This window comes from Lutjanus erythropterus, chromosome 5, assembly GCF_056507025.1.
Source record: "Lutjanus erythropterus isolate fLutEry1 chromosome 5, fLutEry1.hap2, whole genome shotgun sequence".
In the NCBI taxonomy this organism is placed as follows: domain Eukaryota; kingdom Metazoa; phylum Chordata; class Actinopteri; order Lutjaniformes; family Lutjanidae; genus Lutjanus; species Lutjanus erythropterus.
Genome location: NC_139321.1, coordinates 9840082 through 9866965, shown reverse-complemented (window position 1 = coordinate 9866965; position 26884 = coordinate 9840082). Strand labels below are relative to the sequence as shown.

Below are 26884 nucleotides of genomic sequence, written 5' to 3'. Positions count from 1 at the left end.
CGATCTGATATACGATCTATGGCTGCAGAGAGAGGTAGGCAGGTTGCCTGCGGGCTGCAGAGACACTGAACCTACAGCAGTGCAAGACAAGCGCAAGATTATAGTTTGATACTGACAAGCATCGTCAAGTCCTCTACTGTAGGTCTACCAGCTGTTTATAACTGCCACGTGTCTGTGAATGCAAAGCTAAGCCTGTTATCCTGAAAACAAAAGCCCACTGATCCAAAAATACACAGTTTTGTAGCTGGAGTTCACTGACTGCTTGCCTTTCTGCCCGTCAGACTCCATTAACATATTGTTCAATTTAACTGTTATAAACATCCTCTCCTTCTAAGGGATTATTAATGATTTCTCATGACTCATAAACAGACACTCGTTTAGCAAACATTTGGCATTAATTTTAAGTCTCTGTAAAGTGAATGTGAAACAGGCAAACAAGAACAGATGTTCTGCACTGGAATAGGCATGTCAAGGGAGAAAATACTGGCTGTTGTGTTGTGTTGTTCTCGGAGAGGCCAGTATTTCAACTTAGCATGTTTTCTGATTTTAGTACAGCAAATATATTACATATTTCTCCTTCAACAAATTAAACAGTTTTACATAAGCTATATAATTAAATTAAAGCTGTATGCACATGCATGTAAATGTTCTGTAAATAAAGCAAGTCTGTGCTTTTTGTCGTATCTGTGGTGTTTTGAATCTACCTGTTGATCATGAGGTTTCCTCCGGGTGACAGTCAATGAAAGTCTGTGCCAAAACATTTTTGCTTTACTTCCTCTCACAATGCAAAGTGGTGAAGACAGTTGGCAGCAGTTGCAGCAGCTCTGCATACCAGTAACTGCCAAACTCTGAGGTCGGTTTTTAAACTGACAGCAACCCCCCCCCCTCCCCATCAGCCTCCTCTTGCATCTGCTAAGTCAAAGTCTGTGCCAACTCTGTGGCTACTACCACCCCCAGGCAGATGCATGCAGCCCACCTTAGGAAAAACCGTCTGATTCACCCACCAAAAGGCTGCTGTCATGAAGCATTTCTCCTATTTAGTAACTGAAACAATCATCTTGTGAAATATGTGAGCGGAAGAAACCAAGTGCAGTCTGAAAAAGGCCCAAAAACATTTCAGTTTCTGGTTTTAGTATTAATTCTCAGTCTTTATATATTATAATTTCTTCACCTGTCATCAGAAGAACACACATGGCAGATAAATGCTGTCCACAAGCAAAGAAATAAGCCATAATAGCAGAAGTCATGGTGTCAAAAATTCTTGTAAACCACACCCCCACACTCACAGGAAGCCCTATGTGTGCTCAAACCCCCAGCACAGCAGAGAGACACAGAGAGGGTCAAAACAGGACTGAGAAACAGAACGCGGAGAGAAATCAAGACAGGAAACAACAGTAGATTAGACAAAGAGAGTTATCAGATAAAAAAAAAGAGAAGAGATTTAGAAAGAGAAAGGGCAGGACAGAGAAAGTGAGCTGCATTAGAGGACGAAGAGGGAGGGCATGACGTGTGTTGGCTGAAGCTTCACCGTTCTGCTTTTTGATGCGACGCGGCTTGAAGTCTGAAGAAAGAGGTGAGATACTGGCTTCCGATCTTGTAGATTATTTTGAAAAAACGTGAGAGAGGCCGTAACAGCAGGATGCTTTTACTGTGGAGTCATGCCTCATAGGGGACCTCGCATGTTGCTCCACTGTGAGGAATGTCTGCTATGTTGAGGGTGTGAATGTGTGTCTGTAGGTCAAAGTGTCTGTGTCTTCTTCGATCTGTCCATGAGAAGTGTACAGTATAATGTGCATCTGGGATGGGGATTATCATCACATGTTTTGTGTGTTGGATCAGCATATGTTTAGGGACCCGGGTGCTCGCCACCAACATTTTGGGTGCTGATCTGCGAGGCCAGATGTCGTGTCTGAGTGGAAAAGGCTGTAACGCATCAGCAACCCACAAAGAGATGAATCATGGTGGATGAAATAATGTGTTTCCATTGGCAAGACTGGGGGACTAAAACTGGTGAATGCTAAGGTAGGGATGCAGCTCTTTTCTGAAGGAGAGAAACTTTTCATGTACCGCCAACACTAACCCAGTTTTCCTTAGTATACCCAAATATCAACAAGATCCAAAGGCATACAATGATGACATGTAGCCACTGGACGTCACATATGGGCAGTCCTTGTTCAGTCATCAGTGTATACATGAAACTACTGCCATGAGCCACAGGGAGGCTAAAACAGAAGAGCAATTAGATCATTTATCTTGAAAAAGTTGTTTTGCGATAATATATGCAATGTCTGACAGAGGCATACTGTACGTGCCAAAAAGAGAGCAATAAAAAACAAGTCACACCAAAACAGTCACACATAGGCCAAAGGTCAGTGAAGCTAAAAGGAACACTGGGGACCGAGGGTCCACTGGGAGATGTTTCTGAGTGCTGTGAAGTGGGATAAAAGGCAGCTGGCCAGCAGCCAGACTGCTTTGGACGAGTTTATGTATTTCTTGAAGTAAATCCCCTCCAAAATTCTTCCTCTCGTTAATGGATTTCCTGGAAACCAGTGGTGAAAAGAACAGTTCTGTACTTTGGTGCAGTTGTGAGGTACCTTACTCCACTGCATTTATCTGACGGCTATAGTTAGTTACTTTTCAGATCAAGATCTGACCCTGCACAGTATACAAGATGTAGACACTCTGAAGTCACCCATTGGATTGTGGACTACCATTTTTTCTCCTCAAGTTTGGCATTTGGGCATTTGTTTTTTCGATTCAAAAGTGACCACATTTGGATGAGACGCTGGGGCTGAGGAGGAGAGCGGGGTGGACAGTCTATCGTAAATGCCGCTTTCAAATGGAACGTGTGGTTTGACATGAGAAGTCTCCAAAACTCCAAAACAAGCTAGCAAAGCTTTCAGAAAATTTCCACTTTGGGGGGCCATGAATACCACAAGAAGTGGGGGGCGTTCCTTTCTTGAAGGTAGCATAACGCAAGCTACCAATCCCATGGGGCCTGGTTCTGTTAGCATAGCGAATGTTAAGTTATTAGCCTATGCTCCAGCAAGCTAGGTTGGCCAGGTGCATCTGTATTTCACATCAGGGGTGGAAGTAACTAATTACAAATACTCAAATTACTGTATTATGTTGGGGTTTTTTTTAGGCACTTGTACTTTTATGAGTAGATTTTCAAGTTGCTACTTTTACTTGTACTTAAGTATTAATTTCACCATGTACATGTACATCAGCATTCATGGTCCAATCTGCCCCAAACCTCACATTTAATAAGAAACGCGGCCTGAAGACATACGATTCATAGTAATTGCACCACCTGCTAGCAAGGGGAAGTAACACTTAGGTAACATCTTTTTTTTTTGCAGTGTTCAAAATGCATGGAAATTCAGAGCTGTGTCATGCACAGGATACGAGGCCACAGTCACTGCTTGCCACTTTTAGAAATAGGTGAAAGCTCTATTTAATATACGATCTATGGCTGAAAAGAGTTATAGGCAGGTTGCCTGCGGGCTGCAGAGACACTGAACCTACAGCAGTGCAAGACAAGCGCAAGATTATAGTTTGATACTGACAAGCATCGTCAAGTCCTCTACTGTAGGTCTACCAGCTGTTTATAACTGCCACTTGTCCGTGAATGCAAAGCTAAGCCTGTTATCCTGAAAACAAAAGCCCACTGATCCAAAAATACACAGTTTTGTAGCTGGAGTTCACTGACTGCTTGCCTTTCTGCCCGTCAGACTCCATTAACATATTGTTCAATTTAACTCTTCTAAACATCCTCTCCTTCTTTATGAGTAGATTTTCAAGTTGCTACTTTTACTTTTTTAAGTATTATTTTCACCATGTACTCAGCTTAGTTACTTTCAAAATCATAATTGAGTGCTAAATACAAGTTGAGTTAATATCCAAACCTTTCATCTGTGTTTTTGAAGCCATTAAAACTATTGGATCACAAGTCAGCCAATGAAAACCAGAACAAGTGAACAAGTACTTTGTACTTTCACTTGTAATTGAGTAATGTTTTAATAATGTAACAATACTTCTACTTGAGTACAGATTTTCAGAACTCTTTCCACCACTGATTCACATCAACTGTGATCTTAACTGGGATGATAACCCTTTTAACGGACTAAATACACTCTGTGAAAGGGTCAAAGCTTTCAGATGAAAACACAGACAACGCCTTTAGTCTGACTGACATATCACTCTGGTCACTAAAGGTAGCCATGCCATGAATCATATCCTGCTTTATCATCTATTTTACTCTAAATGGGATCATAATTAACAAAATGAACAAAACTGCTTTATTAAAGCAGACTTGAGACTAGCAGTTGAGACCATGAAATCATCAGGAAACTGTTTACTGAGGTCATAAATCAAGTGAGAAGAAGGGTCATTTTCTCATACACTATAATATCATCTGAGTTTTTTTTTTTTTTTGCAACAAACCGAGTCGCCTCCTGTTGGCTTTCAGAAAGAACACAGATTTAAGGCACTTCTGCACTGCCTTCACTTTACAGGCCCGACGGCTACGCCCACTTCTTTAATACAGTCTATATGGGGGTTCTTGTCACGTCAAAGGTCTTACTATGAAGAGACCATCTTCTTTCCTGTCCCATCAATCATCTCAGGACCACTCAGATTTATCTTGTGACCATACGGCGGGGCCCCGACCCCTGGGTGGGGAAACTCTTGACTTGACTACCGAACAATGAGGCACCAGTTACAACAGTAAAATGCTACTTAGACTTACAAATTGATGCATCAGTACTGACAATCTAGTAATGTAATATATGATAATACCAAAAACGATTACTCTTAAACAAAAGGTTTTTGGCCATCCGGCCTTTATCAGTGTCTGCCACCGTTATCACTGTAAACACCATCCGTGCAGTGTGAGAATGGAAAGCTTGACAGGTGTAGCAACAGTAACTAAGGAAGGCGAAGGATGAGTAGCTCCACCACTGAGAATCCTACGTTTTGACACTTACGGATCAGGCGCGGCGTTATGGGTGGGCCTAACGGGCCTGGGCCCACCCACTTGTACAGCAGGCCCACCTTAAATGCCTGGGAGAACATATATTTTCTTAACTTTTTATTTTTAATTATTAAAATCAGCACAACACAACATGTATTCGGCTCTTATCACGTGTGGGGTCTGGACCAATCACAACGGGCCGTTCTTCGTCGCCCCAGACAAATGCATTTCTCACTGAAACTAGAACTTCTAGAAAATGTAGACAACACAGGATCGCTCCGTCTCTCCCTCTCCTTGCAGTCAATTTAAAGAGGCAGATCAAACAAAAATGCACCAAAAAGAATTAAAATGTCAGTTTTCTTAATGAACTGATGTATTGATCTATTTGATCCATAGCGAAAATATCGATAACGAGATATCCTGTGCCACTTGAGATAAATACAAACTGCCGTGGTGAAATGATAAGCTATCTCTGCACTGAAGGTGTTTTTTAAAAAGATTTTAAAAGACTCATATCACAGCATGATATGAGACTACGAGTCGGAAACGGTGCTAACTTCTGTAATTAAAAGGCCCACCCTAAGTTACTGTGGCCAAGACGAAATTGAAATCCTGGCACCGAGTCTGTTACAGATGAAATGATTGCTGGTTTAATGATAAACCACAATAAAATTCCTGATGATTTGTGTCACTGTTTCACATTTTCATTGTCATTAAAACCATGTTTGATTACTGTGCTTTGAAAACCTCAAATACCGTCCAGCATCAACCACAGTTGACACCAGTCTCTCAGGTTCGATGTGCATGAATGAGGTCCTTTCCATTGTCAAGCACATGATGACATTTAAAAGTACTGAGAGGCTTTCAGTATAAAACCCGGTGAAATGATTTCAGTTCATGTGTCACTTCTTTTTCAACATTTTCAACACATTTGAACAAAACTGTGATGATACTGATGATCTTGATCGTTTTGGTCGCTGTAATTGTGGTATGAAATTTTCACATTGTCTCATCTCCGCTCGCAGCGTGTTTAGAGAACAGCCTCAGGAGGTTAAGGCAAGATGGCAAGCAGATGATGTGAATCACAGTTATTATTTATAACACAAAACAATTTCTTTTTCTGTTCCATAATTAGCTAGACTCAGTTCAGTCCAAGTCACACCAGATAATAACAGAAACTAAACTGCATCACGTTGTGTGAGCTTAAACAGTTTACATGGGCTTGAACAGAAATGAAACAGTAAGAAAACCCATGTAGAACCCGCGTACGCCTAAACCCACTGATGTTTACAGCAGTGGGCGGAACACGCCTACAAGCAGGAAGTTCAGCTCCAGACATTACTGTGCATTTCCATTTCCATTTGTTAAGACAAAATTGACATTTTAGATTCATTAGAGTTTGAAATGACCAAATAGTTTCTCAGATCTTCTGAAATTACTTTCATTTTGTGCCGCTGGAAATGTTAAAAGGCATATTGATCCGCCACAGAAACAAACCTTCCACACACCCATGTTCACTTACTGTATAGCGGGCATATTTGTCCTGATCTGACTTAGTAACCAAAACCACAAGCCTGGTCTGACTTTTACTGTAAGCACGCTAGTTTCACACTTATGCCTCGCTCCAAAATGTTTCAGACCAGCCTGCTATAGGCCACCCTGCAGGTGCTCATCAGTGAATGCTACGTGGGAGAGTGTAGCATCAACTTCTCTGTGGGTTTGCATATTTACTGTAATTGGGGCTGCAGAAGCTGCGATCACACACAACGTATCACATTATGTTCAGAGTCGTGGTATAACAAGTTGTGGACATAGTTGACAAGTCTGAGTGTGTTTGCAAATGTGTGTGTTCGTGCTGTACAGTGTGATTCTTCTTCAAAACCTGATTGTTATCTGTGCAACATGCAAAACATGCTGCCATGAGAGTTTTATTAACTGTGCCACAAATGTTATCCTGTTTTATACAGATACCTGCTTACATGCACTGGACAAGACATCAGGGATCAGGACTGAATGCGGTCTGAACTGCGCTCTGGACTTTAACTTCACCAAAGGAAGCACAAACTCCTCCTCGCCATAATGGACAGCATGGACGTTCCAACACGTCTAACGCCGGACTATATGCAGCTTTCCTGATACAAGCTTGCCGCTTGTGTTGACAGTGAACTGGCTTAAGATGAGCTTTAACAACCACAGCTGCAGTGAAGATCATCGCACGTACCAGCACCATGTGTATGCAGTGGTGTACAGTGTGATCTTAGCGCCGGGCCTGCTGGGTAATGTGTTGGCGCTCTGGGTGTTCAGGGCCTATGTCAGAGAGACCAAGAAGGCTGTGGTGTTCATGATGAACCTGGCTGTGGCTGACCTGCTGCAGGTAAATATCCCTCCACGTCTTTAAAAACCTAATAAAATAATCAGATATGAAGTATCAGTCATCTAATTCTTCATGTGTGTTTATGTATCTATTTATCTATTTGTTTAATCTAATCAGATGAGAGATAACTTCGTCAATCATTCATATTTCCTGTTTAGATAAATTCTCTTCTGTGTGGATGGTAGGGACAATTATGAATTACTTTCTTATTTAACTGTTTAACCAAAAACATTTTACTTTAAAGACCTAACAAGCATTTTTAAGTACATTGTTTATAATACACATAATGCAGTTGTATATGAGTACATTTATAAGTGTAGACATTTCTAACTTCCTGTATGAAGCACCCATAGGTGGTGAATTAATAGTTACTGAATGACTGATAACCCGGTATAGTAATATGGCTGTAATAACATTTACAATCAGTTTGGCAAACTGTTATATTGTCAATCATTCATTTTATTTTATACACCAGTTAGGATGTTTCACGTGAGTGAATGAGTTATGAGTTATATGTGCTGTAAAATGCATGAATAAACACTTTAAAATATCCTTATATGAGACATTTGTTAAAAAGTGTATTGTAGTACATAGTAGAAGTATCTCACAAACCCTTTATTGACAGTTTAATTCAGTAATTCAGAAAATATAGTCATATAGACCTTTATTTGATACTTAATTTCACCAAAGCAGAAATCCAAGCATCGGCGGGAATGTGGATCAATACAAGTGGATCATACACATGTATTTTGGGTTGCGCCCACGAATTCAAACCTTTTGGGAAAATGTGGGTCATTTAATATCTGGGGTCCTGGGCCTTATGTGCAGCACTGATGTGTCATTTTCCTTGTTTCTTGTTCTGCGGTGTTGCTCCTGAAAGCTTAAGTAAAGATGATGTCTACCTCCACACCGTGGAAAAAATGACCTTTTTTGCCTAAAGAAAGACATACAAGAAAAATATTAAAAAGTGGGCCTGTTACTTATAATAAGGGTTAGGGTTTTACCTTTTTCTCTTTCCTTTCTTTTCTACTTATTCTCTTTACCACTTACATTTTGCACTAACACTGAAAAATCAAGGTGACAAACTGCACCTGTTATCCTGTACTTGACGACTGTTTATTTTATGTGAAACCTCGTGTTCTTTGATTGTTCCTAAAATGTGCTAAATATAAAAAGTTAAAAAGAAAATTTAGTCGTTATCTACTAACCTTCATGCTGACTGAAGGTTGGTTTTATTTAAATAAATGGTGACCAGTTTTCACACGTAAAACAATGACCAGAAAAAGATACAAAACATAAATTTCCTCCGTACTGCTCGACTGGCGTGATCCAAGTCTTCTAAAGTCCCAACATGACAAGTTGACTTGAAAGACGCTATGTTTGTTTTTATGGTTTTCTTCATTTGTTCTTATGCAAAATACACCTACACCTAAAGCTGTTGTGATAAAGACACATTTCCGAAATGACGTTTTTTGATAATTTGGCAGATAAATGGCAGCTAACAAGGTCTGCTATGTTAACTTTGACTCATAGCAAACTAACATCCATGAATTCAAACGTGATATGAATATATTTTTCAAAATACACAATTACTAAGCTGTTTGTGAGGGTCACATGATAAACACTCCAGAAGAGAAGATGATCTTTACGTTGGATCACCTGGTGTGACACACACACTCTCTATATGCCAGTCATGTGTTTATGTTTATGTGTTAACTGTGCAAACTTCTGTTTCCATGGATATTGTTTGGCTTTGAAAAAAACTTTCAGGGCATGAAAAATAATAATTTTACAATGCTATAAGTAATATTTATACTTTAATTTGAAATGTCATATGTAATTTTATTAACTCATTTTACTTATCTGTTGTGAGACATTAACAAAAAGACGTGTTTGGACCAGTAAAATGCTGCATAAATGGTATCAGTTCACATTATATAGGAACTATTTTTATGTCAAGCTGTTTAATGACACTGTGTACATATTTATCAGGCATCATATATATATAAAAAAAATTACATAAATTCAAAATTTGCACACTGCTGGGACTTAAAAATTCCTGTAGCTGCAGAAACATCCATATTATGCTTTACTTTGCACTTAATTTTGCTCCATCATGTGATTCTGTTAACTTGTGTCCAGCAGCAGCTTTTTTTTTGTAGTTTTTCTTCTGCATTCATTTTGACGCTCTCTGCTCTCCTCAGGTGCTCTCCCTGCCTCTGCGGATCTACTATTACCTGAACAACACGTGGCCCTTTGGTCATCCGCTCTGCATGATCTGCTTCTATCTCAAGTACGTCAACATGTACGCCTCCATCTACTTCCTGGTGTGCGTCAGCGTGCGCCGCTGTGAGCTCATCATCCGCCCGCTGAGGTACAACTCATCCACGCGAAAAAGAGACAAAACTATCTGCGGGCTCGGCTGGCTGTTGGTCTTCCTGGGCTGTCTGCCCTTCCCTCTGCTGAGGAACCCCAGCAGTTACTGGGGCCTTAACTCTAATATAAATAAAACTCTCCTCACCTCAGAGGCCAGTGCCACCCTCAGCAGACCTGACCTGGTGTGTTTCTCAGAGCTGCCCATGAGGAACGTGGGTGTTCCAGCGGCCTGGGCCCTCCTGATCATAGCCGAGCTGCTGGGCTTCATCATCCCGTTCATCGTGGTGTTGGCCTGCAGCTTTTTGACCGCCGGGAGCCTTCGGCAGCGGTCAGCGGAGGCAGTTCCTGACCGAGGGGAGAAACGGAGGGCGTTGAGGATGGTTCTGAGCTGTGCTGTGGTCTTCCTGGTGTGCTTTGCTCCTTACCATGTCACCATGCCCCTGGACTTCATGGTTAAAGCCAACGCCCTGCGCAGCTGCGCCCTCAGGGACTTGATTCTGCGAAGTCACCCCGTCACGCTCTGCCTGGCCAGTCTGAACTGCAGCCTGGACCCACTCATGTACTATTTCACAACCGAAGAGTTCTGGAGGCGACTGAGCAAACCAGAGATACCAGACGGTATGACTTTCACCAGGCGGCTGTCCTGTATAACTGGAGGAGAGGACGCGGAGGAGGACTAGACTACAGGGAGCAGCAGTTTAAAAGGATAGTTCGGATTATTTGGGGTTGTTTGAGGTATTTATCCATAGTCGGTGTACAGAGGATGGCAATTGGCACGCCCTGTTTGGAGGAGTAGCAGGAGTGCTGGTGTAGCAAGCTAAACAAATTTTCACAACTTTGCTTTGCCATCAGTCAGCCTTTTCTGGCGGGAAGCCACTGTTACGTTTAGTCAAGTATCGCTCTTTCCAAACAAAACTCCACATGCAAAATCAGTCTTTTTACTATGCAGAACACAGGAGTTGCAGGTCTACTTCGGCCTCAATCTGCTAGTTTGTTTGCGTTAAGGTGTGACTTCTGCGCTTTAAAAGATTAGTTCGGATTCACTGAAGTTACACAGCAACACAGACAAACTAACAGATTTCTGCGTTCTGCAAAGTAAAATGACTGATTTTGCCTGTTAAGACTGGTTGGTTTGAAGAGGTTTTCTTGTCAAAAATGGCTGTCTGATGGCAAAGTAAGTGGTAAAAGTATTCTAATACAGTGTACACTGACAGTGATATTGATATGCTTTTTTAGGTGGAACATTTTTACGTGGATAAACTACCATTTGTTGCAGACCCAGTCCACAGTAGTACATTGCTTTATTTCCATGCTGGTGCTCCTCTTCGCTTCTCCTAACTGGGGTCATCTACTGTAGCTAATACACTGACTATCAACAAGTACCTCACACAACCCTACATCAAATAACACACACTGTCCCTTTAATCTCAACCACTAAACTCTGGGATAAAGTCTATGCATTCCTATCACCTAAGGAAATGTAATTTACATGCAAACTTAAGGACAACATGGGAGCAAGTTTCAAACTGTGATTTTTTTTTTTTTCCTATTTATATTTTAATAAAAGCTGTGTCTGTTCTTTCTATATCTGTATGCCCTGGTGATGAGTGAGCTGTTCCTGTTATGTTCCGTCAGTGCGAACATCTCTTTTAAGTATCAGGAAATGGAGAATCAGGCAAATGGCCAAACCAGCTACATGTTTCCCCTACATATGCAAATTCACAATAAGCCATCAGCTTGTAGATTTCTTAATCCTCATACAAAGCAGGGTTGTATGATGAGACAAAGGGTGTTTTCACATACAGCTTTATTTAAATGAAACAAACTCAGTTCTTTTCGATGTGGGCCAACAGAGAAGGGAGTCATTTCTTTTTGAGTTTGACAGAAGACTCAGTTCTCTGTCTGGTCCACTTCAGCTCTGATGGAGCCTCAGTCCCTCTTTCTGTTGACAATACACTTCCTCATGAGCACAGGCACTTCCACACAGAGCACCATCCAGTCCGTCATTAAAGGTGCATGTGTCTTTTCATGTCAGAGGATTCTGTTTTTTCTTGTTTTTCTTGTTTTAATAACGTTACCAGCGGCCACGGTTTTGTTCATCTGTTTTTTCGAGCATTCCAGTAGAAAAGCCTGTGATCTGTCTGGATACTTCTGTATCTCTTGTCAAACGGCAGCAGGGTGAGGATGCTATGGCTGGGGTGAGTATCGTCTTTTAGTACCTTTTGGACTCTGCACAGGCTCCTCACCTCACCGAAATCACTACCTGCATATACTTGGACCCTAATATTCCAATAACGGTCAGATTAAAACTACCTAATGTAACCACCTCACCTGCAAGAGACTGACTTTATCCGGCATGAATCGGGTTGACAGCGGTGGTGTGAACCTTTAAAAATCTGTTCAAAAAGAAAACATTAGTGTCTAATGAGCATGTAAATGCTTAAAAGTAGAAGTATTTCTGCTAGGTGTCTCTCTCACATGAAAACAATCACAAAAGACATAGTTTGATAATATCGTGAAGCAGCGTGGGATCACGGGAGTCGTTTTCTTCACTTTTAAATAATCAATAACAAGGAAGATCTACTGGACATGACTCTGGCAGTTATCATGTTCATGGATGAGGTAATATTAAAATTTTGTTCATGTTATATTATTTCAATCAGGAGAGACTAAGAGTAAAAGAGAAATGGTTTATTGGCACGTGCATGATATATGAAACATGAACAGTCTTTGGCGGTTAGACCCCAATGAGGTGAAACAATATGTATATATAAATGGGGGTGATGAAGCTGTAGTGAAGAGAATCCCCCCCGCGGTCTAGACACTGGTGGTGGTGGTGATGATGAGGTGCAAAGCAGAGACTGGTGAGGCGAAGTGGCTCTGGACTCCTGCTGCCTGGACCTGAAGGCTGGAGGAGAGGGCGTCGGGGAGGATCGAGGTGAACATCTTCTGCTACCTGGGTCCAGTGACTGGAGGAGAGAGGGGTGGAGGAGGGTCGCGCGATTGACTGAATGACAACTGATGGAGCAAAGACAGAGGCGATTTAAAGTTTTGGCAGCAGCAAATTGACTGGCTATCGCGACCGTGGCAAAATCTGATTGGATAGTAAAGACGAAGGTGAACGCCCACAAACAGCTGATTAGAGGGAATAAGAGGAGAGAAACGGAGTAAAGGAAAGTCGTGAATGAAGGCAGCGTAATAGAAGGTCTTCCTGATTGAACTTACGCTAAGCTTCATGTCCCTTGCGTCAAGTTCCTCCCTCACTCTCTGACGTATCCCGTCTTTAAATGGACGTTAAGGCAACTAGCTAGTAACTGCTAGCAGGAAACAGACCGTGAATAAATGACTGATTTCTCTGCGTTTGACCATTAATAGAAACATTTGGGATAATCTAAGTACACAATTTGACAAAATATTTGACATATCACACATCTTTTTATAATAATAGCTTTAATTAGATCATTTGTCTCTTGTTGGAATAAATCTATTCTTTCTGCGCATGTTTACCCCATGTGGGGGTATTCACTCTTCTTAATGAGCTGTAAAAGTCCTCTTGCACTCTCTCCTGTTTAAAGATTGCAGGGGAAGTATGTGCTGCTGAGATTTCTGCTTAATTAGAAAGAACAACACAAACAAATATTGTTCCCAGGACACGATCAGGGTCCATTTTGAAAATTGCATTATCAGGCGGAACCTGTGGATGTATAATGACATCTTTAAATACATCCACGAATGACGCACCTCTTCTTCTTCTTGTTTTCTATTTCCGGCAGATGAGATGCTTCACAGAGGGCAGAGACACTTATATGTCCAAAAGAAAAAAAAGTGATATTGTGATTACATGCTTTGGGGCACGTAAAGGCACATACTAATGCTCAGTAGATGGATGGGTTACTGTCGGTTTTACAAAGCTTCCAATGACGCTACAATAATAAGCAAACAGTTCAAAAATTCAGTAGGTAAAGAAATGTAACTTTATTCAGCAACAAAGTGAACTTCATTTCAATAGCTGCACACAACATTGGTTTGTATCTAATCTTCTAGTATTGTTAAAAAGCTGAGACAGACACATTTTTACAAGCACACTTCCCGTCTGATTGTCTTTCTGTGCAGGCATCGAGTGGGAAACCATCGAAAATCACTTGAAATTATTTGGCAAAAGGCCTTTTTTTTTTTATTACTTTCAAGTTTTCCCATAAGGGCTTTCAAAACAAGGACAATCAAGTGTTTTATGCAAATTCTTTGACAGATTTCTTTACAAACATATTGTTCCTGGTACAATTTTAAATATACAGTGTTCTGCAAAACTTATAGCCACTTACAGTGAGCTATTTATCACAGCTATCTCAGTAAAGTTCATCTCACGTCATGGGACTACAAATTCATAAATAAGAATTCAAAAACTGACAGAAAGTGTTTTCAAATTTTGGTGAAATTTCCCTTTATCTTACTCATTCTCGCAGCTCATCGACCATTCAAGTTTATCGTCACAAAATGAGGTTTTTCTACACAAACACAAACACTGGTCATAGGTCATAGGGTGCTGGACTGTTCACCATAAAGTCATCACACAGCGGGACAGCAGAGGGCTCCGGGAGCAGCAGGGGCACTCTGAGAAATATCTACAAAAGTGGTGACTGAGAGCTCTTCGGCTCGAGCGTCTCCGCTACCATCCATAAACAGACACCGACATCCATGTTACGTGTGTGACTGTACTGTACCACACATCTGCAGGGTGACTTGTGCTATATCACACTAGAACATACAGTATAGTAGATCTGGTCGAGGCGGCTCTAGTGGGAACAGTAAGCTGACACACACACACACACACAGGTCTGATATGAATGACTTCTCTGGATATTCATTAGAGGGACAACTCTCGTCTGGAGGTGATCGGATGTTGTAATACAGTAACAACGATAAGTCTGCGGCTAGCTACGGCAACAGAACGAAAACCAACGGAACAAATAAAACTTAGTAGATTCTCAGTAAGCAGGCTGACGCTGGTTATCATCAGTACAAGACTAGCTAGTGAATATTAGAGCAAGAGAGCTATGACTTATACAGCTTCAGGGGCATACAGCAGAGGAAAGGGGAGGGTTAGGCTATATAACGCTGGAACTTAAATTCACTGATTCACTGGGGTTAAAGCAGGAGTACGCAAAAACTGTAGTTAGAGATTTATACAAAATTAACTTTCATCTAAAAGTTGTTTCCTCCTTCGCCTACTCCCTCCTCTCTCTCTGTCTGTCTCTGGCTCATTCTCTCCATCACCCACTTTCTGATCGACACTCATGCCTTTCGTCCTTCCCATCAAGCCTTGCAGATGTTGGTCTCCGTCACGAACTTGTTCTCAAAGTGGCGGATGGTGAAGCATTCCTCCGCGGAGCGCTTCTGGATGCCTCCACCTGAGAGAAACACACAAACCTCAGTCGTAAATATTCAAGTGACTGCTTGTTTGACGCTGGAATTAATGCAGAAATCAGTTCTGAAAGGTGCAACATGTAGCTGCCTAGTGTTCAAAAATGAGCGCTGCAGTCCAAATAGTGAGTTAAAGCCATAAAGGTTATTTCCCCACCAACCCCTCCTCCCCCAGACTCGAGGAAGCTCAGGCTCTGCAGGAGCGCAAGATGAGTGCAACACTGTAATTTGAAAAAAACAGGTGACAACAAGTCCTTCTCTGTAAGTTGATCAGTTGTTACTAATTGTCAGTTGTCTGTCAGTGATTGACTCTGACTCAGAAACAGACACTTGCTCGTTTGGTGAACATTCAGCGTTGGTTTTGGCTCCATGGAAATTTAATAAATGTGAAACTGGCAGTAGCCAAAACAAAAAAAGGAAGTTCTGCACCAGGGTGGAAAATTTCATGCTGGCTGCTGTGTCATCAGAGAAGCCAGTGTTTGAAGCATGTTTCCTTGATCTCTGAGGACACATCATGGTCATTTCCTGATTTAAATATAACAACATATTTCTCCTTTAGCGTTTGCTTTGACTTGTGTGCTTTTTGGTCAAAGCTGCAATTTACACAAAAGTTGTTAAGGTTTTGTTTTATTTTTCTGCAGCCTCTACATTAGTGTTCTCCAGGGGGTGTGAATTTATTGGCGTTGGTAATTTGATTAGTGCGATATCTGTGTGGGCAGGCACTAAAAATACTTCATCGGTTCCAAGAGCGTTGGGAGCCTGTGCCTACTCAAAGCGATTATCATAAAGACAATGGAGCACGAGCATCTGATGCTGTGGATGCTCGTTTGGATGCACCTGCATTAACAAACAACAAAAGGCATTCCCTTGTCACGATAACACCGCTATCTAACATACAGTAAGAGTGAACTCTTAGTTTTATACGCTTGCTTCAAGTCAAACCTATTTTCTTTGGTCAAATTTGACTGTAATGTCACTGATGTTTCTGTTTCCCCTCAAGCAGAGATGACAAACCGCTAATTTATGAGCTTGAGAAGTGGCACATCTTATACACACAGCACGCTTTTCTTAACTTCATCTGCAAACATCCGCTAGCTGGAAATCACAAGAATTGTTATCAGACTAGGTAACGTTGTTAACTGCTGACTCATTTGAGAAGAACAGTGGCGGTAATGTGAATGTAATGAAATGTAATGTTGCTGCCCAACAGAATAAACAAAGTCACGATCTCTGTCTCCGCAGCTGATAAATATCCGTCATATTAAGTGTGTGTGTGCAGAAGAAAGCAGGACAATATTTGTTTTACATTATTTAAATTATTTGAGCGGTCTCTTAAATTGGCCAGTATCACATTTAAGGTGATGATACTGCTGCTACATCAACAATTAAATGCATTAGTTTATTGTAATGCATTCCTATTAATTGCACTGCAGGGGAGAACGAGGTAAGATGAACACCTTTTGCTTTTAACTGATCAGACGGGCAGAAAAATATTGATCTAAGAAAAAAGTGTTATTTATCTCTATCGTTTGATAGCGTCCTTTAAACTTGTCACCTTTTCTTCTGCTTCTGCACACGTGATAGCTCATGCGTGCATAACAGGATGTAAACATGATGTTCATTTATTATATATTAATACTTTTGCTTTTACTTTGTACTATTTCCCCCAGTCTTGTAATTCTGTTAGCTTGTGAACAACAGCAGAGTCCTGATCCTAAAAATGATCAGAAATGAGCGTTTAGTAGCGTTAAGAGTTCCTGTTAGTAAGAGCAGGACCTGAACATGTGAAACCAGATACAAACAAAAGTTTAGCTTATTTTAAATTGGCTGAACTGAGTGTGTTTTTGTACTAATAATGAGTGTAATTTTGATGGAATGTACCAGTGTTGTGTGCGCAGATGTGAGTCAACCACTGCCATGAGAAAAAACCCCAGAGGTTTGAAGCTTGGGCACTGTGCTCACAAAAAATGTCCAAAAATGGTCACAAAGAATGACAAGAATAAAAATTTCAACTTGACTTGTAAATCAGAGGAGCATTTTGTAGAAAAAGTGCGTCAACTCGTACAAAATGGTGGAGGCATAAAATTAAAATGGCTTTAAAATAGTGAGTGACAAACATGTCAATGACTCCACACCTGGCAGGCTGGAGCGGCGCTGCATCCTGTAAGTCTCCTTTCCATCACACAGCCTGCGGATGTAGAAGCCCAGAGGCTTGATGTCATCGATGCGCTCCGTCACCACCAGGTCCTCGTGCACCAGGTAGCTGCGGTAAGAGCCAGACTGGGACAAAAACAAGGTGTCACGCAGGATTCAGAAAACACGTCTGAACTGCTTTCACAACACGCTCAGCGAACACGACTGCAGCCAAATGTGAAAACAGAGAGTGGGCAGGACTTTGTCTAATTTATGAATCATTCCCAAACTTCTGCATTTGGTGAAACACTTTTGACAGCGGATAATGAAATTCGCTGGTTGCACTACCACGCACCAACCAAACGCTGTACAACCTGCCGCGGTGGAGAACTTGGTGAAGCCAAGTAAACTCTCAGTGCCTACGTGCATGCACTGAGAGCTCTGGACCGACTGTTCTCAAACCTGGTTTTACTGACGACGGTCCGCTTTCACTTAAACTCAAAAAACAGCAACCTGATCATGCACATGACAAAAACTGAAACAACACAACATTCTGTGGTCAGGCAGCCTTTTCCAATGAGAAACCGGAGTAACATAAGCCAAACATCACTCTCTCCAAACCAACCAACTCAAACTGAAATCACTAATTTTACCTCACGGGACGCAGGTGTTGCTGGTCCACCACGGCTCACTTTGTGTTATTGTTTGACTTCAGTGTTAAAAAGCTTAGTTCAGACACACAATGACACAAACAAACTGACACATTGAAGCAGCCGTGCACCAGCAGCTCCCCTGTTCTTTTAGGTAAAAGCACCGATTTTAGTCATGGAGTTTGCTTGGTTTGAAGAGAGGGATATTTGGCTTATGAGCCAGCGGTTTCCTGTCAGAAAAAAAGCAGTCTGATGCTATAATAAAGCTGTGAAAATATTCTAAATATAGCGTAGACGTACTCTGGTGCCGCTTTCTGCTCCTCCAGACAGATGGCATACCACCCTGCATCTACTGTAGGTGATATACTGAATATAAGTAAATATCTCCTACATTAAATAATCCAAACTATGTCTTTAGTGTTTTTCATCGCACATATCTAAGACAATGAAAGAGAAAAAAATAAGTGAGCTCTAAATTCTGGTGTCGATTACTCAGTCTGATTCATACAGAGTTACTAATGTCCCAGACTGTCTGGAATAGGGGAAGGTGACGTGTGCCGGAAAATTTTTATTTTACAAATGACAGAAATGTCAGATTTGCACAGGATTAAAGCACAGACAATCTCTGGAATTATTATAAATCCCTGGATTTCACCAGGTAATATTTAGACCTTAATATTAGGGCTTATGCATGAGCTTGAGTGAAAGTGCTGTGTCAGTACAGGGTTTCCTTTATCACCCGAGCTCGGTCGGTAGCCGATCACTACTCACCATCAGCTGTGAGAAGAGGTCGATGAGGTCCTGAGGGGGGAGCACCACCGAGGTGTTCAGAGGAATCACAAAGCAGGTCCTCAGAGTCAGGTCCAGATATGCCGTCAGCTTCTACTCGCAAACACGCACAAATTAATCAGGGAGGAATTTAAACTACGGGAACAAAAGTGCACCAGCATCTGCAGTGTGCGAGTGTTACCCTGTTGAAGTCATGGAGGATGTAAGCAGGGTCTCCGGGCCTGAAGCGGGGGGGTGGGACGCTGATGACGGCCATGCTGTCAGAGATCTCCACCTCCTCCTCCACCCGGGGCAGATAGTACGGCTGGTTCTCTCCTCCAGCTCCGCCCGACATGTCATTGAACTGCATCGCCCCGTGATACAGCCTCTGCAGGTCACAGGCCGGAGTGAGAGCAAAATAAATCACTTTAATGCACGCAAAGACAAAAACAAGCAGAACAATACCTCTGGTGCTCAAATATAGTGGGTCAGCTGAAGAAAAATAAACAGTAAAACAAATACACATGTCCATGTAGGTTCAAGTTGGTCCTATGAGACAAATTCCCCACAGATTGTGCAAGATAATGTTTGTGGTCGATCTTGCGTGCGTCTCCAACCCAATGCAAACACGCCGTCACACCATAAATGAAAGTGACCACAATACAAAGATATGTGTAAAAACGCATCAGCGCAGCAGTGACAACTTGGGTCTGTTCCAACCTTCGTCAGCAGAGTGACTGCACAAACAATTACAGCACTTTCGCACCTTCACAGAATGACACAGTTCACTTCATTTCCAATGAGTGTCCACACCTCGCAGGCTCACAGAAGGGCATTCTGGGACACAGTGAGCTTCTACCATGAATATTAAATATATCAAGCACTCAAATTACCAGTAGGGTGAATAAACTTAAGCAAATAAATAAATAAAACAACTATAAGCGCATGAACCGGCTACTGCACAAGTAGGCCTGTGTTTTTTAGGCCCATACCCATTATCACCAAGGCTGGGTTGCACAAACATGGATTAATTTAATTTTTAATTGCATTTAAATTATAGTTTAACTTTAAGTTGTGTTGCACCAAACAGTAAACAAGATTAAAATAAAGAAAGATTAAATTTAAACCACCTTTCTTTAATCCTCAGTTAAGTTTTTACTTGATTAAATTAAATTCTGTTTCACCAAAACTTTAAACTCCAATTTAAAATATCATCTGGTATTTACTTCAAGCTTATACTTGCAGAGGTTTAACTTTAAAAATGCCTTTTTGAGACAGATTTAGCAAAATAATCAAGTTTCCCAAAGAAAGTTGCAGGACAGACTCAACCCAAAGGAGATTTTCGAATGTTTTTTTGTGAATAAGGAATTAAAGCTTCTCTACTGAGTCATCATGAGTTGGCTAATTAGGCTAATTATATAAGTTTTTATCTAGCTGCCAAACAATATAACTTAGATAGCTAACTTGCAAACAGCAAAACATTTTAACTTTTAAGCTTTTAGCTAGCAAACAATAAGTTTTTTAAAACCTTTCAGCTAGCTAGCAAACAATATGTTTTATTTTTTACTTTTTAGCTTGTTAGCTTGTTAGCAAACAATATAACTTTAAAAAGTTATCTAGCTACCAAACAACATAACTTATTTTTACTGTTAAGCTAGCTAGTAAACAATGTATCATTTTCTTGACTTTTAGGCAGCTAGCAAACATAACTTTTTTCCCTTTTAAGCTAGCTTGTTAACCTTTTAACTAGTTTGCAAACAATGTAACTTCTAAAAAACCTTTTAGCTAGCAAACAATGTTTTTTTTATTTTTAGCTAGCTTGCAAACAGCACATTTTGTTAACTCTTTAACTAGCTAGAAAACAAAAGAGTTTGTTTGTCTGTTTGTTTTTACTTTAGTTAGCAAACGATATAATGTTTCTATCCCTTCCTTTCTCTGCTATGGTTGCACTGATAATTTTCCTAAATCACTCCTGAGCTAGAAATCCTTGACAGAATATTTTAGGTTGAGTTAGGAGTTGTCTTAGAGTATTCTCAGGATGTTTATGAAAATGACCCCCAGGATTTTCTTATGAAAACCTTGATAAATAAATCAAGGTTTTACTTCGTGACGAAAGGTGTTAACTGATTTCTTCTCATGCCTTCTTGTCTTTAGTTTACCCGTTTGTATTTCAAAAGAAAGTCAGCATGAACCGGCTGAACTCAAAGTGTTTTAGTGAGGTGTCACACAGCAACGCCTGATCAGTTACAAACAGGAACAAAAACACATGCCACCATATTAAAAAAAAAAAAAAGTGGTGAGGTGGATCTCCGTCCCCTGAAACCACAAGTGCTCCGTCTGACGTTAAGACGCAGCCAGTGGTTTCTCTGCCATGTCGACTCTGACATTCAGCTTTACCCAAAAGACTCACTGCTTTATCAGTCAGGCGTGCGTGCAGGTTAAACGCACATGGTCACCCCAGCTGCCCTTTTGGCCTCTAACTACACAACTGGCCCTTTTTGTGCAAGACATTGCTTTTTCTATTTCGTTTCCTAATTTCAGATTTTAGTTTTTAAACTTGGCTGACTGCAGCATTTCTCAATTTCAAGCGTGTTGTGAAGCCAGCAACTGCATTTGAGGTGTAATTCTGCGAGGCTGCGTGAGTCGCTGCGCCTCCCTCTTCAACTTCCCCTGTCACAGGCGCGACAGTTAGGAAAAAGTATGTAAGTCTAATCAGGAAAATGTACTTAAAGTATTAAAAGTAAAAGTTTTCAATGCAGTAAAGTGTCCCCTGTGATTGTTATATAATTATATATGATACTAGAGTGTTATTACTTATGTATGAATGTAAAAGCAGGATTTTACTGTTGTATTTGGTTGAGGTGGAGCTCATTTTGAACTATTTTGTATAAGAATGCAACCAATGATTATTTCCATCCTACTGATTTTCTCCATTCATCGATGGAAATCTTAAAAAAAATCAATTTAAAGTGGCGCCTTCACAATGTTTGTTTTGTCCAACAGTCCAAACATCAAACCTGTGAGAATTACATTACGGTGACTAAAACAATTAAAAAGAAAAAACAACATGTTTTACATGAGAATAAATTTAAACTATCAAAGTAATAACTGTTTCAGCTGGACTTGTTTAAACTCTTAACTGTGTCAATTTCAATTTAAAACATCGATATCAGTATTTTGTAAACTCTTCATGTGTTTTGTGTGTAAAGATTTGTTGCGTAACTAGTAACTAAAGCTGTCAGATAAATGTAGTGAAGTAAATAGTGCAATATTTCTCTCTGAAATATAGTGGAGTAGAAGAAGAAAGAGGCATAAAAGGGCAAAATTCAAGTAAAGTACCTCAAAATTGCACCTAAACCTATTACAAGGAGTTTTTACCTGGTTATGAATCTGTCCTATATGACCTACATAAGTAAAAAAAAAAAAGGAAAAAAAAGGAGAATATTGTTGTTTAGTTATTCTTAATGTCTGCCACCAGGTTGGACTGTCTGTAAAATCAGATGCAACGAGTCTGCATTTACTTTTAACCGATATAAGTGTCTTTAAGTACCAAAGTGTTTTATAAATAAAATCATCATTATCATTATTATTATTATTATTATTATTATTACATATTCCTAGGGAAAGTTACAGTGAGTAGTACATTAGTGAATTAAAAGGAAGCAGGGGGAGATTTTTACTCAAATTATTTTATTTTTGTTGTTATATTTTTTGGTTATTACAGTGGAAACTCCACCGTTCTTGTCCATCACGGTCTCCAAAATCAACAAAATATCAAAGTTCCTTGTAGTAACTTTAAATAATTATAAGAGGAGTGCTCTTTTTTGCCACCAAAAATGTCTGTGCACATGTTTGCTTATCACATTTTCATATCTTACAGGCATGGAAACCGCTGTCTATCATCGTCTAAACATCCTGCAGAAACGAGCATTCACATCCTGTTCTCACTGCTTGCTAAATGATAACCTAATAATCGATTGAACTGCAGCCATTTAGTCGACAAACTCCTGTGAAAGATATGTGGCTGGATCTCGTTTGTCTTTCTACCTCTTGGGTAGAGCTGGACAGCATGATGTTGTGGACTGAAGTGTTTGTTCTGTATCTGTATCACACTCAAGGGACTAATGCGATATGATATTTAAAATCAGTTCTTGGCGGAAACTTGTTGCTTGAACAACAAGACGAGACAGAAGACTCCATTAAGGCGTGAAGCACGTTGAGTCTCTAACATCACAGTTTGTAAGTAGGATGAATCTCCTAAACAAAGCTGATTTTCATTTGGACTAAGAGGTGTTTATGCGTGGTATTGACAATTTAATATTTTAGGCGTTGCTTCATTTGCATAAGAAAAGACGCCCTGTGGGCACAGAGATACCGTACTGACTGTGAGACCCTCCCACTGACAGCGCAGCAAAACCGAAAAATGGTGAGGTCTGCAGTTTCTCTGAAGGCAGAAGTGAGTACGAGTCAGCAATCTAGTTTCCCACCAAGACAAGAGAGTCCCCTCAGCAGCCAAGAGCAGCCTTAATAATTCCTCCCAAACTCAAGTAACACTCGCCCCGCCCGTCCCCTTCGCGCGGCACATCTCTGGTCAAACTGACAAGATTAAAATGTAGCGTCTGAGAAAAACATACACATACAGATCCTGAATACACACATATCTTCAGGGACCAACAAACACTTACTCATATTTGTGCTTTTCTAATTTTGTAACATTTTGTAACAGTCACTTTGTACCTTGTTTTATATCTTGTTTTGTTTGCACCTCATCAGTAATTTGCATGTTGCTTCACTCCCACTGAATGTTGCATCAATCACTCTTTCTGTTTTGCAGTGGGGGACCAGGAGAGACACAATTAAATTTCTCTGTGTACTGCACTACAGTGTATACAGATGAATTACAATTAAGTCTCCCTTCTCTAAAAAAAAAAATACTAATACGATCATACACACTCAGTACACTAGTAAGGCATAACAAGCTGTACTGCATCAAATGCTCTTTATTAGACCCTTCATTAGACTTTATCAGAGGGCAATTTAGGACACACTGCAACACAAGGGTATTGCAAAATTTTCTAGTTGATTTACAGAACAGTCAACAATCTGTGGCAATGTGTCCCACATTGCACATGCACTTCAATAAAGGTCTAATAAAGGGTTTAACATCGCCTCATAAAGAACAATATAAAGCTTTTATCTAATTTGAGACAAAGTTTGTCGTGTTGCACCTTATTAGTGTACTGTAAAATAAAGTGTGACCACTAATACTACTAATAATAATAGATTTTTTTTTTTTTATCATTTTGCCTTTATTAGACAATGACAGTGTAGAAACAGAAAGGAAACACGAGACGAGAGAGACAGCTGTGTCATGCAACAAAGGCCCCCTCTGCTGGAATCAAACTCTGCAGTGACTGTATGTGATCTGGACAGATACTCTCTGACTGTGTGTCCATTTATCAAAGGTTACACACATCAGGTAGACTGCCCTGGTGACAATAAACGTAGCGGTCAAACAATATGGGTTTTTCAATGGCCAAAAAATTCCATTATTATGTGTGCTTATCTTAGCCAGTACCATGGTGTTTTAGATGCATTTTTTTATTAACTGAGGAAATAGAAAACTACATTAAGTTATGCTGTAGACGTCATAACATATTTAACACTTGCCGGCAACCATTAGATTAGATTTGAGATTTGACATTTAGACGACAGTTGAAATGTTTTGCATTAAAAAAAAAATGATGTTGACTGAGGAAATTCAGGCAAATGTTTTACAGGAGGATGCACGAGAGTTATAGTACAGAGCTCCAAACTAACTTTGTTCCACAGCAGCCACACCGACACAGCTGCCTGTCTGGAGTACAGCTGCAACCATTGATCTATTAGCTGTCAACTATTAAATTAATTACTATTAATTAAACATTTTCTGATTTCTTTAGTTTTCCATGGCAGTAAACAAAATATCTTTGAGTTGTGGTCAGCACATCTGAGGACAAGGCTAAGGCTTTCAGAAACACTAATCGACAGTTTTCACCATATTACAACTAATCAATTTATTGAGAAAATAATCAGCAGATTATTCAACAATGAATATTATTGGTAGTTGAAACTCTGGTCTGGATACATTTTTGTACATTTGCCTCATGAGTGCAGGCATCGGCCAATTTTAATTATCTCAAAATGCGTGATAATCGGCCGATTTATCGGGTGATCAATTAACCAGTTCATTACTCCATAAAACATACATAAAACGTAAAAAACTGTTTTAACAGTGGTAATGTATCAAAAGTAATAGCATGCACAAACATACAGGGACATATTTACCTTGGGGGTGAAATACCGATAGAGACATGCTCCCCCCACAATGAGCCCACTGAGGATAAAGGCGATGCCCAGCAGGGTGAGCAAACAGCGACCTGTGGAGCCCTCGTTACCCGCCGGAGCAGAGGCCAGCTCAGGGTCCTACACACACACACACACACACACACACACACACACACACACACACAATACATAAGCTATTCAACAGTGATTTATAATATTACATACATTAAATATGAACGTTCAACGCATACAGCTGTGGTTCTATAATCCCACTGAGTGCTCGGCCTCTGCAGAACAGCTGTTGAAGATGATGGGCGGTCCCACCGTGCTGCTGCTGCATCAGGTGCAACATGGCTCTACGTGCATTTTTAGGAAAAACACTGCTGACCCTCAGATTTGCAAAATGCAAAACGATGCATTTTGAGCGATTTAAATTGTACACAGATGCAGTCCCACAGTCACAGCCGAGTGCCTGCGGCCGGTGCAGGCCTGGACTGAAAACAGACACCGGGCTCAGACAGACGCCGAAGCCCCGTTTGCTCACCGTCACTGCGGCTGGCACATCTTTGCCCAGCGCCTTCTGCGCCAGAGCCGAGTTGAAGGCGATCTTCACCATGCTGGAGGCGAGACTGCAGCTCGGGCGTGTTGTGGAAGCAGCAGAGGAGTGAAGAGCGTCGGTGGTCGGTTGTGGTGGCGGACTTCACTGCGGGCTCCTTCACTCTCAGCAGCAGTGACGCACTTTACAACCTCGGCTTTATCTAGCGCTTCCGGTGGCTGCTCAGAGGGGATTAAAGATGGCTTCCCGAACAGAAGCTGCAGAAACTCCCCTCAACCTCAAGATATACAACATGTATAAACAGCACACGCCTGGGATGATTCAGACCACTGTAACTGCTGGTTTAGTGACCACTGAAACCATTTATTGCCCCGTTTATTGCCCCCTGTATCCTCTCGGGAAAGATCGTTTTTGCAGCTTTGGCGCCATCTTGTGGCCACATGTGGAAACTACCCACATTTTCTTTAAATTAAAATGCTCCCATCAGGAAAAATCAGACTGAACCGTTTAATAATAATAATAATAATAATAATAATAATAATAATAATAATAATAATAATAATAATAATTAAAAAAATCCATATTATCTTTTTCATGTAAATTGTGAAATTTAGTGCTCTTATAGTCTCTATTATAGTGCGTTCATTGGCTTTGTGAATGCTTTTAGGACCTAAGTTCATTTCTGTTTTTTGTTTTTTCTTATGTATTTGTACGAAGTTCTTTGTTTGTTTGTTTTATTGTTGTTTATTGATTCAGTGATTCTGTTTTTTATGACATCAGGGACCATATTGGAAATAAGCATTACATGTTATAGGCCATACATTAAATCAGTTAATCAATCAACCCAATCAGTTATGGATAAAGTATTCAGATCATATCCAAGTAAAAGTACCAGTGCCACAGTGTAAAATTACTCAAGTAAAAGTCCTGCATTCATAAAATAACTCAAGTACAAGAGTATCAGCATCAAAATATATACTTAAAGTACCAAGTGTAAAAGTACTCATTAATCAGAATGGACCGTTTCAGAATAATGTTAAATATATTACTTGACTATAATCTATAATTTGATAAAACAAAAATTAATTATTTTAATGTCTGAGCTGGTAAAAGTACAATATTTCTTTCTAAAATGTAGCAGCAAAAATGTTTCTACAACTCAAGTAAAATCTTTTCAGAACTTTCAGATGCTGACACGTAGCATGTTCCTTTTATATTCTGCATCACGTCACATCACACATCTCCAGATTTTTACATGTTGACAACAAATGTACTTTCTGCAGGACCAAACAAGAAAATATAAT

General features: G+C 40.4%; 2 protein-coding genes across 3 annotated transcripts; one reads left to right on the top strand and one right to left on the bottom strand.

Moving 5' to 3' along the window:
- Positions 1–1352: 1352 nt before the first annotated feature.
- Positions 1353–10798, top strand: gpr174 (G protein-coupled receptor 174). Of its 2 annotated transcripts, XM_084718728.1 has the most exons (4): positions 1353–1573; positions 1840–2022; positions 6943–7349; positions 9554–10798. In XM_084718728.1, exons 3-4 carry the CDS (start codon positions 7152–7154, stop codon positions 10403–10405), a joined length of 1050 nt encoding a protein of 349 aa, XP_084574854.1. In that variant the 5' UTR covers positions 1353–1573; positions 1840–2022; positions 6943–7151; the 3' UTR covers positions 10406–10798. The 2 variants fall into 2 exon arrangements, with proteins under 2 accessions (XP_084574854.1, XP_084574853.1); XM_084718727.1 differs by lacking the exon at positions 1840–2022.
- A 2878-nt stretch (positions 10799–13676) lies between these two features.
- LOC146326448 (integral membrane protein 2A-like) lies at positions 13677–26039 on the bottom strand. Its single transcript, XM_084718722.1, has 6 exons — positions 25569–26039; positions 25025–25162; positions 18900–19085; positions 18701–18811; positions 17282–17426; positions 13677–15133 (listed from the first exon to the last, which is right to left on the bottom strand). The coding sequence occupies exons 1-6, from the start codon at positions 25638–25640 to the stop codon at positions 15039–15041; spliced, it is 747 nt and encodes a 248-aa protein (XP_084574848.1). The 5' UTR covers positions 25641–26039; the 3' UTR covers positions 13677–15038.
- Positions 26040–26884: the final 845 nt, after the last annotated feature.